This window comes from Callithrix jacchus, chromosome 4 (genome assembly GCF_049354715.1).
Source record: "Callithrix jacchus isolate 240 chromosome 4, calJac240_pri, whole genome shotgun sequence".
NCBI classification, from domain to species: domain Eukaryota; kingdom Metazoa; phylum Chordata; class Mammalia; order Primates; family Cebidae; genus Callithrix; species Callithrix jacchus.
Window position 1 is genome coordinate 16,996,584 of NC_133505.1, and position 17,928 is coordinate 17,014,511.

The 17,928-nt window shown below is 33.7% G+C and overlaps 1 protein-coding gene across 3 annotated transcripts in view; it reads left to right on the forward strand.

Moving 5' to 3' along the window:
- RANBP9 (RAN binding protein 9) overlaps positions 1–17,928 on the forward strand; it is a 173,388-nt gene that overhangs the window by 118,854 nt on the left and 36,606 nt on the right. For all 3 annotated transcript variants that reach the window (XM_078368328.1, XM_078368329.1, XM_035294871.3), the window contains 2 exons: positions 12,597–12,649; positions 14,156–14,323. In XM_078368328.1, coding sequence (XP_078224454.1) covers positions 12,597–12,649; positions 14,156–14,323 — 221 coding nt within the window. The remainder of the gene's footprint in view (positions 1–12,596; positions 12,650–14,155; positions 14,324–17,928) is intronic.

The window sequence follows — 17,928 nt, forward strand, 5'->3', positions numbered from 1 at the left end:
TTTTTTTTGTTCCTAATCTTAAGGACAAAATATTCAGTCTTCTGCCACTAAGTGTGATATTAACTGGTGATTTTTCGTAGATGTTCTTTTTCTGTGAGGAAGTTCCCTTCTACTTCTGGTTTGCTAAGTCATGATTTTTCATGATTTTTAAATCATGAAAGGGTGATGGGTTTTGTGAAATTATTTTTCTATGCCTTTGAGATAATTATATGGGTTTTGTTCTTTATTTTCTTAATATATTATCTTGATTGATTTTTTTGTTAAACTTCATGTTTTGGGGGTAAATCCTGTTTGGTCATGATTTATAATCTTTTTTATGCATTGCTTGATTTGATTTGCTAGTAATTTGTTTAGGATTTTTGCATCTGTATTAATGAAGAATATTTTTTCTATAGTTTTCTTGTGATGCCTTTATCTAGTTTTGTTAATGAGGTAATACCGGCTTTGTAGAATGAGTTAGGAAGTATTTCTAGCTTTTTTGGAAGAGTCTGGAAAGGACTAATGTTAATTTTTATGTTTGGTAGATTTCCCCCTTGAAGTCGTCTGAGCACAGGCTTGTCTTTGTGTTTTAAAATTACTATGCAGTTTCAATAGTTTGTGTCTTTCTAGGAATTTGTCAGTTTGTTTGTCAATTTAAAGGAGGTAATGTAATTCATTGTTCATAGTATTTAATTATTGTTTTTTTATGATCCTTTTTAGTTTAGTACTAGTATTTCTTCTTTAATTCCTGATTTTTAGTAATTTGAGTCTTTTTTTTCCTTAGTAGAACCTACTTTTGAATTTGTTGATTCTATTGTTTTCCTAGTTTCTATGTCACTTATTTCTGCTCTGATCTTTGTAATTCCTTTTCTGCTACTTGCTTTGGGTCTAGTTCATTCTTTGTTAATTTTAATTTTTTTTGAAACAGAGTTTTGATTTTTTTTGCCCAAGCTGGAGTGTAGTGGGGCAATCTTGGCTGACTGCAACCTCTGCCTCCTGGATTCAAGGGATACTTCTGCCTCAGCCTCCCAAGTTATCTGGGATTATGGGTGCACACCACCTTGCTCAACTTACTTTTTGTATTTTTATTAGAAATGGTTTTTCACCATGTTAGCCAGGCTGGTCTCGAACTCCTGACCTCAGGTGATCTGCCTGCCTCACCCTTCCAAAGTGTTGAGATTACAGGTGTAACCACCATGTCCCACCTGGGTTTAGTTAGTTCTTGAGGAAGAAATTGGATTAGTAATTAGAGATCTTTGTTTTTTATTGAATTTTAATTTTTGAGACAGGGTCTCACTCTGTTGCCCAGGCTGGGTGCAGTAGTGTAATCATGGCTCACTGCACCTTTGAACTCGTGGGCTCAAGTGATCCACCTACCTCAGCCTCCCTAGTAGCTGGGACTTACAGGTGCACATTACCATGCCTAGCAAATCTTTTTTAATATAGGCATTTTACAGCTGTAAATTTCCCTCTCAGTGCTACTTTAGCTGCATCTCGTTCATATACATGTATTTTTGTTCATAAATCTTTTCTTTTGGTGCGGTGGTGGGAACGGAGTCTTTCTCTGTTACCCAGACTGGAATACAGTGGTGTGATATCAGCTCAAAGCAATCTTTGCCTCCCAGATTCAAGCATTTCTCCTGCCTCAGCCTTGCTAGTGGCACCTGTCACCATGCCCAGCTAATTTTTGTGTTTTTAGTAGAAATGATGAACTCTTTTTCTATATTTGATTTAAAACAGAATCCCGGCTACTCAGGAGGCTGAGGCAGGAGAATTGCTTGAACCTGGGAGGTGGAGGTTGCAGTGAGCCAAGATGGCACCACTGCACTCCAGCCTGGGCTATAGAGCAAGACTCTGTCTCAAAAACGCGCACGCACACGCACACACACACACACAGTAAAACTACATGGGTTTAAAATGTGTTAAAAATTTTAATTTGTGTAACAATAGTAGCACAAAGAAGAAGGAAAGAAATAGGTATTTTGGAATGAAATTTGATACATGATTGTAATTATATTGGTATACATTCAAATTACTTTGTTTTAAGTTATTATCTAAGAAATCTTAGATTAAGTTATTATCTAAGTATGGAGAGAAAACACTACAAAAAAACTCAAAACTGTAGTAAAGAAACCACAGTGAAACAGAAGAGCAAAAATGGGAGAACAGAGAAAAAGGCTAAGACATACCAACAATAAACAATGCCAAAGTAACAAACATACATCCTACCTATCAGTATGTACCTACTGGTAATTTCAGTCCTACCACCTCTTAAATCTACCTATTAATAATTTAAGTAAAAGCAAATAAATTATCAAGAGGCAGGCAGTGGTTCACAGAATACATGAAAAAAGAAAAAAAAAACAATGTTATATTGTCCACAAGAGTCAGTTTTAGATTCAAACACACCAGCTTTAAAATAAAAAGAAATATTATGCAAACAGTAACCACCTGAGAGCCAAAATAGCTATGCTAATATCAGACAAAACGGACTTTAATATAAAAATTGTTCCTAGAGATGAAGCAGTGTATTTTATCACAATAAAGGGTCAATTTATGATAAGGCCATTAAAATTATAAATAAATATACACGTAACAATACAGCCCCAAAATATGTGATGTGAAACTGACAGAATTGCAGGGAGAAATAAACAGTTTATGGTACTAGTTGGTGACTTCAGTGCAACACTTTAAATAATGAATAGAAAACTAGACAGGAAAAGAAATACAAAGCAAACTAAACTCTAAATCAATTTGAATTAACAGACATCTATAGAATTTTCAAACAACCCACAGTGAAATAAACAGACTTTTCAAGTACACGTGGAAGATTCTCCAGGATATATTAGGCCATAAAGCAAAACTTAATAAATTAAAAAGACTGAAATAATGCAAGGCATAATCTCTAACCACAAAAAAATTAGAAATCACTAATCAGGAAATCTGGAAAGTACACAATATGTGGAACCTTAACAGTATGCTACTAAAAACTCACACGAAGAGGAAAGCACAAGAAATTAGGAAATACTTAGAAATGAGTGACAGTGAAAACATAACACACCAAAGCTGTCTTTTATGTTTACCCAGGTAGTTATCTTTACTGAGTTCTTTATTTCTTTGTATGGATTTGAATTACTCTGTCCTTTGTTTTCAACCTGAAAGGTTTCCCTTTAACTTGTGCTGCAGGTCTGCTAATGACAAATCCTTTGTTTTTGTTTATATGGAAATGTCTTAATTTTCCCTTTTTGAAGTGTAGTTTTGCTGGTCATAGAATTCTTGGATTAATTTTTTTTCTTCCAGTACTCAAATTTGTAATCCAACTGCTGCCTGGCTTCCATGGTTTCTGATGAGAATTTTGTTAGTCTTACTGGGTTAAAATGGTATTACTAAAACAATAGTAATCATTTTTTGAGGCATTTGTGACATGAAGTGAGACATAATAACAGCAACAAAAAATGTGTTGCATAAGAATGGGTATATATTCTGAAAAATGTGTTGTTAGGTGGTTTCATCATTATAGGAACATCATAGAATTTTATTTACACAAACCTAAATGGTATGGACCATACCACATGGCCTGTTATACACCTAGGCAATGTGGTGTGGTCTGTTGCTTCTAGGGTATAAAACTGAATAGCTTGTTGCTGTACTGAATTGTAGCACAATGGTTTTTGTATATCTAAATACATCATGTAGAAAAGATACAGTAAAAATGTGTGATATGAAAGATTTAGAATGGTACACTTGTATAGAACAGCTCCATTATAATCTTATAGGACCATTGTTGTATATGCAGTCTGTTGTTGACCAAAACATTTTTGTAGAACATGACTGTAAAAAGGTTTTTAAAAGTGTTTCTTGCATTGCCAACATGTGATACCTATACTAAATCAAGAATATAATAGATCAAAGAGGCATTAAAAAAAATGATAAGGTACTCATTAATACACTGCCAAAAGGGATAGCAGAAAACTATTAATGGCTAAAAAACAAAAATAAGAATTAAAAAGAACACAGAGATGGACCAAATAGCAAGATAGGAGGCTTAAACCTATCAATAACAGGAATTAAACTAGAATGTTGTTTGTTTCCATTTTATGTTAAGCACCAATATTATTTATGTAACAGTGTTAATACATAATTTCTGATGATCTGTGTTGACATATTGATCTGAAAAATCTTCATGTTCATTGCCCTTCGTAAACTCCTAGTACCACAATAATAAATTTCTTGTCTGTATAAATTTTGCCTGTCCCTCATTGTCGAGTTTGTTTTTATATGTCAGACAGCCTTCCTGTATCTACCAGCTATTCAGTTTACTTTGAGTTATAAGCCACACCCAGCCACAACTGGTGTTACAAATTTCCCTCTGTCAGATAACCCTTCCTTTCAGCACGTCACAGTAGCTCACAAGCAGTAACTCTTATGACATCCATTTCCCAAGTATAAACTTAGGTGTTTTTTCAAGGTGAAATACTTCCTTGTAGTATTTATTCTGTAACAATTTTTGTTTGCTTTTTTTGAGACAAGGTCTCTGTCATTCAGGCTGGAGTGTAGTAGAGCCATTATTATGGCTTACTGCAGCCTTGACCTCTTAATCTCAAGTGATCCTCCTGAGTAGCTGGGGCTACAGGCAGTGCACCACTGTGCCAATCTATTTTGTAGAGATGGGGGTCCCGCTGTGTTACCCAGGCTGATCTTGAACTCCTGTGCTCAAGCACTCCTCTCACTATGGCCTCCCAAAGTGCTGGGATTACAGGCATCAGTCACTGTGCGTGGCCTATTCCTTAATAATTTAACAGGTATATGATTGTTTTTATTGGGTTCTTATCTTTCTATAAATGTGTTACGATATTTTTGCATGCTGTGCTCCCAACCCCATTTCCTTTGTAAACCTTGTAGCTTTTATTGCATGATTTTGTATAATGTGGTGGTTTTTTGAAACTCATATGTCATGATATAGCAGAACTGACTATAATTGTTTTACACGGTATCTCTTTGTTCCTCTTTTCATCAGTTGATCCATCTTAATCTTTTATGCATTTCAATGCAGGTATATACTCCCCCCCAGTCACTACAGCATGTATATCATTAGAGTTTGATGTCAGCTTACTGCTTTTTTTGTGTGTGTGGTGCAATTTACATTTGGTGAAATGCACACATCTTAAGTGTACTCTTAAATTTTACAGATGCATATGTCCATGAAATGCAAACTTCAGTCAAAGTATAGACCATCATCATTCTCAGAAATGTTCCCTCATGCTCCTTCCTAGTTAGGCCCTTGACCTACCCTTTTAGAGGCAGCTACTGTTTTGTTACTAGGATAGATTGGTTTTTCCTGTTGCAAAACTTCATATAAAAGAATTAATATGGTGTATACTCTTCTTGTATGTAAAGCTTCCTTGAGTCAGCATGACATTTCTTTGATTGATTGGCATTTATCAGTAATTCCATTTGTGTTTTTGTTGCTAAGTAGAATATACCAGTTTGTATATCTAGTCACTTGTTGGATACCCAGGCCAAGTTTTTCACTATTATGAAGAAATCTGCTATGAACATATTTGTACAAATATTTTGGTAGACAAATTTTTATTTCTCTTATGAGTGGTATTGCTGGGTCATAGGATAGGCAGATGTTCAGTCCTGTGAGTAACTGCCGGCCTTTTCAAAGAGGTTGTATTGTTTTAAATTCCCACCAAAAATACATGAAAGTTCCTATTGTAACCATTCTGGCAGGTATGCGGTTGAATCTCAGTGTGCTTTTAATTTGCATTTTCTTGATGACAGTTTGGAGCACCTTTTCATGTGCACCTTGGCTATTTGCAGTATCTTATTTTGTGAAATATCTATTCAGATCTTTTGTTCATTTTTGAAAATTGGATTATCTGTGTCTTTTGTTGAGAGGTTTTAAATTTTGATAAAGTTTTATTTATGAGTTTACTCTTTTATGGGTTTTCCTTTTTGTGTCCTAGTAAATCTTTGCTTTATCCTCAAGTCATTAAGATAGTTTTACATGTTTTCTTGTAGAAGCTTTATGGTTCTTAACGTTTATATTTAGGACTATGATTCATCTTTATTTGATTTTTGTGTATTGTGTGAGATAGAGAGTAAGGCTCACTTTTTTCCACATGGATGCCAGTTATCTTATAAATAGTTCAAAAGACTTTACTTCCTCTTTTGAACTGTGTTGGCACTTTTGTAAAATATTAAATGACTATAAATGTGGGTCTCTTCCTGGACTCCTTAATCTGTTGCATTGATCTATTTATTGATCCTTAAGCCAGTACCATACTGTTTAGATTACTCAGCCCATTCTATGTTTTGAAGTCAGATTGTGTAAATTCTACAACTTGAAGCTTTTTGGGGATATTTTAGATCCTTCACATTACCATATAAATTTTATACTTTATTTAATTTTAATTTTTTATAGCTGCATAATAGGTGTGCATGTTTTGGGGGTACAGTGATAATGCAGTTATATAATTGTGAAGATCAAATCAGTGTATTGCGGTATCTGTTATCTTAAACATTTGCTTTTCTTTATGCTGGAAATATTTGAATTACTGTCTTCTAGCTATTTTGAAATGTGCAATGGAGTATTGTCAGCTATACTCTTCTTACTGATCTAACAGTAGGTCTTATTTCTTCTATTAAGCTGTGTATTTACATTCATTAATCAGCTTCTATATACACTTTAAAATCAGCTTTTCAGATTAAAAAACAAACAAAAAAGAAAAGCTTAGTGTAGTTACACTTTGGATTGCGTTGACTCTGTGATCAGTTTGAAGAGAATTGCAGCCTTAAAATGAGGTGTCCAATCCGTAGACATGATATGTCTTGCCGTTCATTTACATCTTTTAAAATTTCCCGCCCAGGTGCAGTGGCTCACACGTGTAATCCCAGTACTTTGGGAGGCTGAGGTGGACAGATCACCTGAGGTTGGGAATTGGAGACCAACCTGACCAACGTGAAGAAACCCTATCTCTACTAAAAATACAAAAAAAAAAAAAATTTTCCACAGTGATGCTTGGTAATTTTAAGTAGAGAGGTCTGCATGTCTTTTGTTCAGTGTTTTATGTTTTCTGATGCTATTGTAGATAGAATTGGTTTTTAAAATTTTGTTTTTCTAGTATTTGCTGCCAGTATATACAAGTAACAGTGGACTTTTGTATATTAACTTTGCATCCTACAACCTTCTTAAATTAACTTATTCCAATTTAGATTCCTTAGGATTTTCTTTATAAACAGTCATATCTTCTGTACATAGAGCCAGCTTTTATTTCTTTTTAATGTTTATGCATTTCATTTGTCTTTTTTTCCTTGTTGAAATGGCTAGGGTTTATAGTAGTGTTGAATAGGAGTGGTGAACACTGGCATTCTTGCCTTTTTGTTGGTCTTTGGAGAATAGTGTTCAGTATTTCACTATTAAGCATGTTAATTGCAGGGTTTTTATAGATAGGAGTTGAAGAAGTTTCCTTATTAGTTTGCTGAGAATATTTATTTTAATGGTGTTAAATTGTACCAGGTGTTGTTACTGTGGCTATTTCATGATAGGAGTTTTCCCCTAATACCATAAAATACACTGATCGATCAGTTTTGAATGTTAAAGCAATCTTGTGTTTTTGGGTTAAACATTGTCTAGTAATCATATATTATCATTTTGATACATTATTAGAATTTATTTATTTTCTTTTAAATAGAAATGGGGTTTGACCATGTTGACCAGGATGGTCTTGATCTCTTGACCCTGTCTGTGATTCGCCCACCTTGGCCACCCAAAGTACTGGGATTACGGGCATGAGCCACCACATCTGGCCTAGAATTTCTTTTTAATTTATTTACTGACCTTTATGTCTCACCATTTTTAGTGATTATTCTAGAGATTTTAATATATATCTCTTTTTTCATAATTCGTTGAGAATTAATATTGAACCATTTTATGTAAAATATAGAAACTTGCATTTCTACATTTGTCACTTCCTCTTGTTCTTTTGCGGTAATTGTCGTATATATTACATCTACATATGCTATAAACTACACAATACATGTTACCATGCTTTAAGGAGTCATGTTTTAAGAAAATTAAGAGCATTTTTTTTTTAGTTTAGGTTTGCTGGCAACACATTATATTATTTTTCTTTTATCTGAAAATGGTTTTGTTTCACTTATATTCTTAAGAATATTTCTCTTGAAAATAACATTTTGTGTTGGCAAGCTTTTGTTTTTTTCTTTACAGCACTTTCAAAGATTTCATTTCAGTGTCTTCTGGCCTTCATATTTTCTAATAAGTCAGGGAAAATTCAGGTCAGTGTTCCTATGAAAGTAATATATCATTTTTCTCTAGCCGTCTTCTGCATTTTTTTTTTGGTTAGTTTTCAGCAGTTCAGCTATGATTTGTGCCTAGGTGTGATTTTATTTAATGTTTGTTTAGCTTCTTGAATCTATGTTTTTGTCTTTTACCAACTATGGGAAATTATTTTCAATTATTTTTTTCTGTCTTATTCTTTCTCCTTAGGATTGGTTATATGTATTTTGATATTGTTCCAGGGACTCTTCCCCTCACACCCCTTTCTTTTTTTCTCTGTCCTTCAGATAAGCTCTGTTTTCATGTTACTATTCACTTTGCCATCTTCAGTCTGCCAGTAAGTACATCAGTAAATACTTATTTCATACAATTTTCAGCTCCGAAATTTCTGTTTGGTTCTTGTCTTTGTTTGGCTGCTGTTAACAAAACACCTTAGGCCGGATACAGCATACATTTATTGTTCACAGTTCTGGAGGCTGGAAAGTCCAAGATTAAAAGGCTCCAGCAGATTCCGTTTCTGATGAGAACTCTCTGCTTCATAGAAAACACCTATGTGTTCTTAATGGCAAAAGGGGCAGACAAGCATTCTCAGGCCTCTTTTATGAGGGCAAAAATCCCATTCCTGAGGGTAGAGCCCTCATGACCTCCAGAGGCCCCACCTCATAATGTCACCACAGTAGGGACTGGGTTTCAACGTAAGAATTTTGGGGGACACATACCTTCAGGCCATAGTAGTTCCTTTTTATTGATTCTTTTTCTTTTCTGGAATTTCTTTTCATTCAAAGCAAGTGTATTTCTCCCTACATCTTATGCATTGTAACAGTAGCTTTTTAAAATTTTTTGTCTTATATCTGGATTGTCTCAGGGTCATTCCCAGTTTGTCCTTTCTCTTGAACATGGACATTTTTTGTTCCTTTTTTATGCCAGGTAATTGTGTCCTAGCACATTATGTATGGATGATAGATTTTAAAACTCTGAATAGCATTTTTAATCAGTAATGAATTTTAGTGATGTATTTGGTCATTTTCTGTGCTGATTGTTGTCTTGTCCATATGGGTCTTCTATTTTCACTCGTATCCCTGATGCTAAAGTGTGTTCTCAGATAGTTCTTTTGTGACAGTCTGTGGATTGTAAACCTTAGCTTTTATGTGTCTGGCAGTATCTTATTTTGCCATCATTCTTGCTGCTTTACCTGGGAACTAAGTTCTAGGTAGACAGTTTCTTTACTTTCAGATGATGATGATGGTATTGTGCCATTGTTTTTCATCAACAGTTGTTGCTGGGGAGAAGTCTGCAGTCAGTCTTAATTGTCATTCCTAGCTATGTAATCTGCTTTTCTTTCTGGTAGCTTTGAAGATTATGCCCATGATTGATATTCTACAGCATTTCTTATGTATGACTTAATTTTTATCTTCCTCAGTATGTGATGTGTATTTTCAATTCAATAACATGGTTTTCAGTTCTGGAAAATTATTATCTAAATTATCTCAATAAATATTGGTATACCACTGTCCTTATATTTTAGGGATTTTTTCTTTTAGTATATTCCTAAATATACTTATGTTTTTTAAAAATCATACTAATTATGCTATCTATTGAGTGATATCATCTAGAATGAATTCACATTCCAGTCATTTATTTTATTGGTCTTTTTCTTTTTTCTCATTTTTTTCGCCACATGCCTGTTGTGTCAAATTTGTTGGTCTTATGTTTTAGAATTTTCCCCTTGCAGCCTTATTTTGATTGGGAAGTTTAGCATTTTTCTTATTCTGCTCATCTGTCTTTTTCTGTGCTTATTTTCTTTCTTATAGTTTTTACTTGCTTTTCAATTCATTAGTCCCTAATTCAAAACTAGGTTTGTGTTAGAGTTTCGAGGTTCTTGCTTCAGCACGATATTGAAAGCATTGCAGATTCTGGCATGGATCCATTCCATAACTAACTGGTTTAGATCCTGGTCAAGAGGTTTCTATTCTTTTTTTCCCCTTAAGTAGGCCACAGTGTCAAATAAGCTCTAGCTTAGGCAACAGGTGACATCAGTATATTCTTAGCCTCCTTTCAAGAGGAGATGCCTATTCCAGCCTTTGGCTTTAAGCAGTAAGCATAGCTAATACTCCTCTTGTGGAACATTTTTAGTCCTCGTTTACCCTGAGGAGGTGGAACTTTGAGCCATTATTGAGTGCTCATAGACTCAGAGCTTTGCAGGTCCACAGCTTATATCCTCATTCACAGCTTTGTGTTTCTTCTCATCTTGTCTTCTTGTGACTTACTCAGCCTTTTAAAATAAAATATAATACATTTTATATTGTACTTGGAGCACAGGGGCTAAATCAAAATACAAACTTAATGAGCCTTCTTGACTAGACATCTAGATGTTTCTTAATGTTTTGTCACTTTTGCCTCATTTGGCGTATGCTCATAGTAGTAATATTGCTCTTGTGAATCTAATTAATTATGAGTTTTAATTTCTAGTAGGAAACACCCTGAGTTTTCTTTTTAAAAATTTTGTCTTGATGAAAATTATATATTTTTACACATTAATTTTGAAATCATTTTGTCAAGTTTTAAAACTTCTGTTGGAATAAGTCTTGAAATGTGTAAATACATGTATACATATACGTATACATCATTTTAGAAAGGTTGTCCTCTTTTTTTTTCCCCACTCCTGGTCTGTCACTCAGGCTGGATTACAGTGGTGTGATCATGCATGGCTCACTGTAGCGTCAAACTCGTGGGGTCAAGCAATCCTCCTGCCTCAGGCTTCCACATAGCTAGGATCGCAGGTGTGCACCACCACACACAGGTGATAGTTTTTGTTATTGTTGTTGTTTGAGACGAGGTCTCCCAATGTTGCCTAGGCTGGTCTTGAATTCTTGGGCTCAAAAGATCCTCCTGCTTCAGTCTCCTAAAGTGCTGGGATTCTAGGTATGACTGTGAGCCTCTGTGCCTATTTGAAAGATGGCCATTTCTATGCTCTCAAGTTATCTGGGTGTTTACTAAATCCATTTATATGCAGCTTTTAACATGTAATTTTGAGCTTTACTTGAGAACCTTATTCCTGTTTTAAGTTTTCTGTAGTTATTGTGACTGTCCTGCTGGCTATACTAGAAGAAATATTAGAATGTTCTTATATCTAGTCACTTTGTCAGAATACCTAAATTATTCTAAAAGGTTTACCTGGATTCTGTAGTTTTCTACGTATATAGTCATACCAACTACAAATAAAGGTACTTTGATCTCTTTTAACATTTATACTAATTATTTAACTTTCTTATTTTGTTAAGTTTTCTAAAGCCCCGAAAACAGTATTTAACAATTATAGGCGTCTCTTTATTCTTGATTTTAGTGGAAATGGCTTCAGTGTGTTTTGCTGTTGAATATCTTGCTTGCTGTATTTGGGGGAAATTTTTCATAGTTAAATAATTTCCTTTTTATTTTATTGAAGTTACTAGAAATGGTGGCTGAATTTTATTAAATGCCATTTAAAACCTTGATAACAATAATTGTCAATTAGCCTTTTAATAAACTAGATTGTTTTTTTATTTTGTTTTTCTGTTTTTGTTCATACTTAAACGCGTATTGTTTTATGTTTTCTTTCTTTGAATCATCTTTATCAGGTTTTGTTATTAATGTTTTATAAGCATTTGAAAAATAACTGGATACCTTAATAATCTTTCCTTGTGTATTGTGTGGAGATTATTTTGTTCTAATTTTATAAATTGATGATAAAGAGCCCTCTGTTTAGGTAGATTTTGTCGATTTGCTCAGTTTTAGAAAGCTAGTATAGACAATACATACCTTGGGGTAATTTTATTAAGATATTTTTATGTGAGTTTTAAATTGTTCCCAAATGTGAATCCGTATTTCCTTTTTTTTCGTGTGTGTGTGGTCTAAATTTTTACTGTGCCCTTTGGGAAACACATTTGTTTCCTTATTTAACTTTTTTTTTCTTCCACAGTTCCCTCTACGCTTTTCTTTGTGAGAAATCCTAATCCCAAACATTTATCTGTAAATAAGTTGGAGAGATTTTTTTATAGGTGTTAGTAGAGTGCATAGCTATATATTATAATACTTGCTGTGTGTTTATGAATGATACCATATAAGATTGCTGTGAAATCTGAGTATTATTGGTGTTTAATATTGCCCTTTGTTATTACCTAATAAATCATAATAAAATTTTGGTAGCCACCTTAGGAATTCCAACTTGGGCATGGTTCTGATATTGTTTGAGAGTGTTTGCTAACTTACATGTATATGACTATAATAATGTGGTTTTCTTCTCTCCTCCCGCCCCCGCCTCCCCTCCCCCAAACAGTTACATGGGAATTGGTCTTTCTGCTCAAGGTGTGAACATGAATAGACTACCAGGTACACTTGTAATTGAATTGTAGTATTATGTCTTATGAGTAGCTCTTTCTTGTTAAAATTTTCAAGTAAGAAATTATAATATATAAAGATATGATTTTTTGTGTTTTTAATCATAAGTATCATGAATTTTAAGTGAAAGCTGAGTGTTTTGTTGTTGTTGTTTTTAAGGCAGAGTCTCGTTGTGTCGCCCAGGTTGGAGTGCAGTGGTGCAGTTTGAGCTTATTGCAACCTCTGCCTCCTGGATCAAGTGATTTTCCTGCCTCAGCCTCCAAGGAGCTGGGATTATAGGCATGCACCACCATGCCTAGCTAATTTTTGTATTTTGGGTAGAGACAGGGTTTAGCCGTGTTGGCCAGGCTGGTCTGGAGCCCCTAACCTCTCAGGTGATCCACCCACCTTAGCCTCCCAAAGTGCTAGGACTACAGGCGTGAGCCACATTGCCCAGCCCGCTGAGTAGTTTTTAATAAATTTAAATTTCACACTATTTAGGAAAACATATATATGTCATTTTTTTTGTATTTTGATATTTTTGAGTTTTAGTACATAGTAATAGCAGCTACTTTCAATATTTTAATGTTGCTGTTTATACTGGCTACCCATCACATTTTTGACTTTTAACCCATCTTTAGTTGTTTAATGTTCCAGGAATGTTGACTAATATTTAAAGTAAACTAAGGGAGAGATGAATTGAGATGGCAGACCTGTTTCCCAGTACTACTTATCAGAAGGAAGTGATTCTTGGATTACGTCTTTTAATACTCTGCTAATGTTAAAAATTAATTTTGGGGAGACTTTTTGAAGTACAGAGCAAAACTGTCAATGTAAAACTACATAAAGTGCCTTAAAGAAACAAACCAAGCCAATGTAGTTGCATCTAATTGTAATCAGATGTGTTAGCTTGACATACTTTTCTTTGTACCCTTTTGCTTAAAATTATACTTGAAAGAGAGTTTGAGGTTTTTATTATTTGAAAACTTTTTGTAAAAGTAACTGATAAGGTAAAAATCTCTCAACGATGATATAAACATATCTGTTATAAATGTATCTGTAGTTTGGTAAGATCACACCTTGTTTGACTTTTATATTTGGATTGAGGCATTGAGAAACTTGCAGTGATTGAATAGGGTGTAATCTTTTAGATTATATAAAATGTGTGTGTGTTCTTTAAATTAAAGCAAAATTATTTTGGCATATTAGCAAAAGGAATATGCATAGAAAATGTGTGCTCGTGTGGTTGTTGCATTTATGTTTGTTTTTTTCTGGCAGGGGTTCTCTTTGTTTAATATTTGTTTTAGTGTTCTATATAGCTATTTCTCTTAATTTTGTAAACAGTATTTTAATGTAGAATAAATTATGTAGTGTAATTGTTGAGAATTTAAATAAACATTGGGAATTTCATCTTTATATTATCTTGCACTGTTCTGATTTATCATAATCTTAGAGAGTAAATCTAGCACAGAGGAACCTTACTTTTTCATTGTAAATATGCTGGAACTTTCTTCTTAGGTTGGGATAAGCATTCATATGGTTACCATGGGGATGATGGACATTCATTTTGTTCTTCTGGAACTGGACAACCTTATGGACCAACTTTCACAACGGGTGATGTCATTGGCTGTTGTGTTAATCTTATCAACAATACCTGCTTTTACACCAAGAATGGACATAGTTTAGGTACTGAGATAATATATTGCATGTTAAATAACCAAATATTGTGATTATTATACTTCCAGGATGATAGTCATATTTATTATGTGATTCTTCTTTATAGATAGATGCCCCTGTAAATGGTTTCTTTCTGTTTCCCAGATAGAAGTTGAGGAAATGGTGAATATTTATGTTCTGTGAAGGTCATCTGTATGATACATATATGTATAGGAATTACTGTAGAAATAATCCCCACACTGAGACATTTATTCTAGAAATAGAAATGCCAAGAGTTTTCTGCTTTAAATAAAACGTTACACAATGTAAGCTAATTATCTAGGTAACAGGTGCTAAGAAAAAGGGGCAGTCAGTTGTTAGGATTGTGTGGGTAGTAGTAACAAAGGGAGGGAAAGTTTGATGCCACAAGCATATGAAGGGCATCAGCACGCTCAAAGGTCAGATCTGCTAACAAAAATGGCTAATGTTGGTGACTACAAGTTTGTTCTATGGAAGGGAGCAGAATTAAACAAGCAAACAATGACAAAACTTCTGAAAATAAAAGGTGGCTAATGAGAAATAAATAGGTTATGGAAAACCTGAAACCCATACATTGTAAGACATAGTAAATTAAGGTTTTCAGTGGAATATTCATGTACTTATAGCACTTTAAATTTAAGGTTGTATGTGGTTGTTATAGTCCCTTTTCTTAGATTTTTTTTTTAAACTATAGAAAATATAAAGGATGGTAACAACACTGATGGTTTTAGTTTAAAAAAAAGATTTCACATTTTACTGCTGGAAAAATCTTTGAAAGCAAATTATTTTTAATGAGGTAAAATGAAAGGAAGTGTAAACTAACCTCTAGAAGACAGAAACTACTTATAAATAATATTTAGAAATTAGACTTAAAGTAGTTTGCTTCGACATGTAATAGATGTTCTTTAATATAACACAAAAGCTGTTTTTTCTGTTATAATAGAAAATTCTGAATTTCTGGCTGCATTGGCAATACTCTTTTTAAAGTATTTCGATATATTTCTTATATAAAGTTTTTTATATATATATTTGCTTAACATTTCTGATTACTGATTTTAACTGAAGTCCTTCTGTATTATCTGACTTAACAGTTTTTCTCAAGTCCACAAGAGATTTTTTCACAAGTACAATAATGTTAAGGACCCCATGCAAATTATGTATATTTGTGTGCAATTTGATTGTTGTGTCCACCTGGTTTCCAAGAACAGTATAGGCCCCTTGAATTTATTTGTTGTTGCTTTTCTGACCAATCATATAATATTAGTTGGCTTGACTGCTTAAGATGTTTGAAGTCTTCAGTTAGAAGAAATCTGCTTTTAGGTATGACCTTTGGCTCAAAAACCAAAGAATACATTTTTAAAAAACTGTAATCTCTTTAACATAAACTTTTTAAACTTTCCAAAGAAGAAATTTCATTTTGGGACATAAGACAATCCCAGATGATACGATTTTATTTTTTCCCTATTTTCACAAATATTTAAATTAAATTTTTCTCTTAGCTAAGAAAGCTATTTTTAAAATACAAGGTGTGTCTTTAAAAAGGTGTACCTAATGATAGAGTAATGGAGTTGCATTTTAATTTTTTGTTGTTGTTTGAGACGGTGTGTCCTGTCACCCAGACTGGAGTACGGTGATGGGATGGTGGCTCCATGTAACCTCCGCCTCCCAGTTTCAAGCAATTCTCCTTCCTCAGCCTCCTGAATAGCTGGGATTACAGGCATGTGCCGTCTTGCCCAGCTAATTTTTGTATTTTGTATTTTTAGAAGAGATGGGGTTTCACCATGTTGTCCAGGCTGGTCTGAACTTCTGTCCTCAAGTGATCCACCTGCTTCAGCCTTCTGAAGTGCTGGCATTACAGGCGTGAGCCATTGCACCCAGCCCACATTTTAATTTTAAGTAAACCTAAATGTTTGGCATTATTCATTCTTAAAGTTAATAAATATTAAGCACATAGAGAGGTGGCATAACAGTGGTTAATAAGATTTCTTCAGTCAGACTTGGCCGAGTTTGACTCCTAGCTTATGCCATGTAACCATACATATGTAAGTTACTTAACATTTCTGTGCCTCAGTTTTCTCAGTTTGTCAAGTAGGATCACTGTAATACCTATTTCACTAAGGTTGTTAGAGTAAACTCAAATAGTATGTGCACAGTCTGGCATCTAGTGAATAATCATTAAATGTTATTTAGCATCATTGTTAACCCCTGGGCTAGGTTCCTGGGATCCACTGGTAAAACATAGGTAAGCAAAATTACCTCTCTAGAACAGGAGTCTACAAGCTATGGCCAAGTTAGCCTCCTGTTTATTTTAAAATAGAGTTTCGTTAGAAACCAGCCACATTCACTTACATATTGTCTGTGGTTGTTTTCCTGTTACATTGGCAGAATTGAGTATTTGTGATAAAGACCATATGGCCTGGAAAGCAGAACATATTACTAGTCCTTTATGGGAAAGCTTTGCCTAACTCTGGTCTAGATTCCGGAGTCTTAGAAGATAAAATACTGTTACTATTTTCTTGTACTTCCTAAATGGATAATTTGTATCCAAAAGCTAATACATCTTTAGTTTCTGTCTCATGGAAGATTTTCAGAATATATATTTGCTTATTATATAAAGAGAAATGGAAAGGTTTTGAGAAAAGAAATGTTGCAATATATAGGTTAACTTAATTTGATAATTTTGACTTTGTTTTTTAAAATGTTGTTTTATTAAATATCATTTACCAATTGAAGATCTCTTTTCAGAAAGCCTGACAAACCAGGAAATCATGAATATAGAAAATTGCTTTCTATGTAAAATTTAAATAGTTATGCCATCTTGTTAAAGTGGCATCTTTTCATGGTCTGATTGAGCAAAAACATGTTGTGATAACTGTATTTGGCAGTGTTAAAAAAATGTTAACCTTTGGAACTAATTTTGAATTTTTCATGAGAGTTTTTGGTAAAATGAAAATTTCGGTAATTATAGACATAAAGGATTTTTGCTAAAAATAGAATGTACAGTCTTTATTATAACTAGACATCTTTGAGAAAAATAATTGATTTTCTTATTTTATGAAAAATATTAGAAATATGTAGTTATAGTATATTAAAATAATTCTCTCTTTTTGTATTCTTTTAACTTTTGTGAAAATTTGGAATAAACTTTATTTGGGCTGATAGTACTCACTTGCCTTCTGTGTTATTAATGAATTTAAATGTAATGATAATGTTATACATGGGGACAACCGGAACCCTAACTTTGCTTTCCTTTTGACAAGACACAATGAATTTATTTGTTTAAACTCAAACAGGGCTTTACTAACTACAAAGCATTATTTTTACACATTATTTTAAAAGTGTAAAATTTATATTCAGGTTGTCTTTTAACTTTATTACCTTAATTAACAGAGTTAGATGTTTTCTGTTATAGAGGAATAAAATGGCAAGTGGGAAGAGACCTTAAAAATAATTTAATGGAAATCCCCTCATTTTTAAGATAGTGATCAAGACTGTAGAAGCAGTGGTGCTGGCTTGGTTTGTTTTAATGTTTGTTTTAGACTGGAAGAATTGAGAGCAACTGACTCACCAGTACTGCTCCTCTCCCATTATTCTAG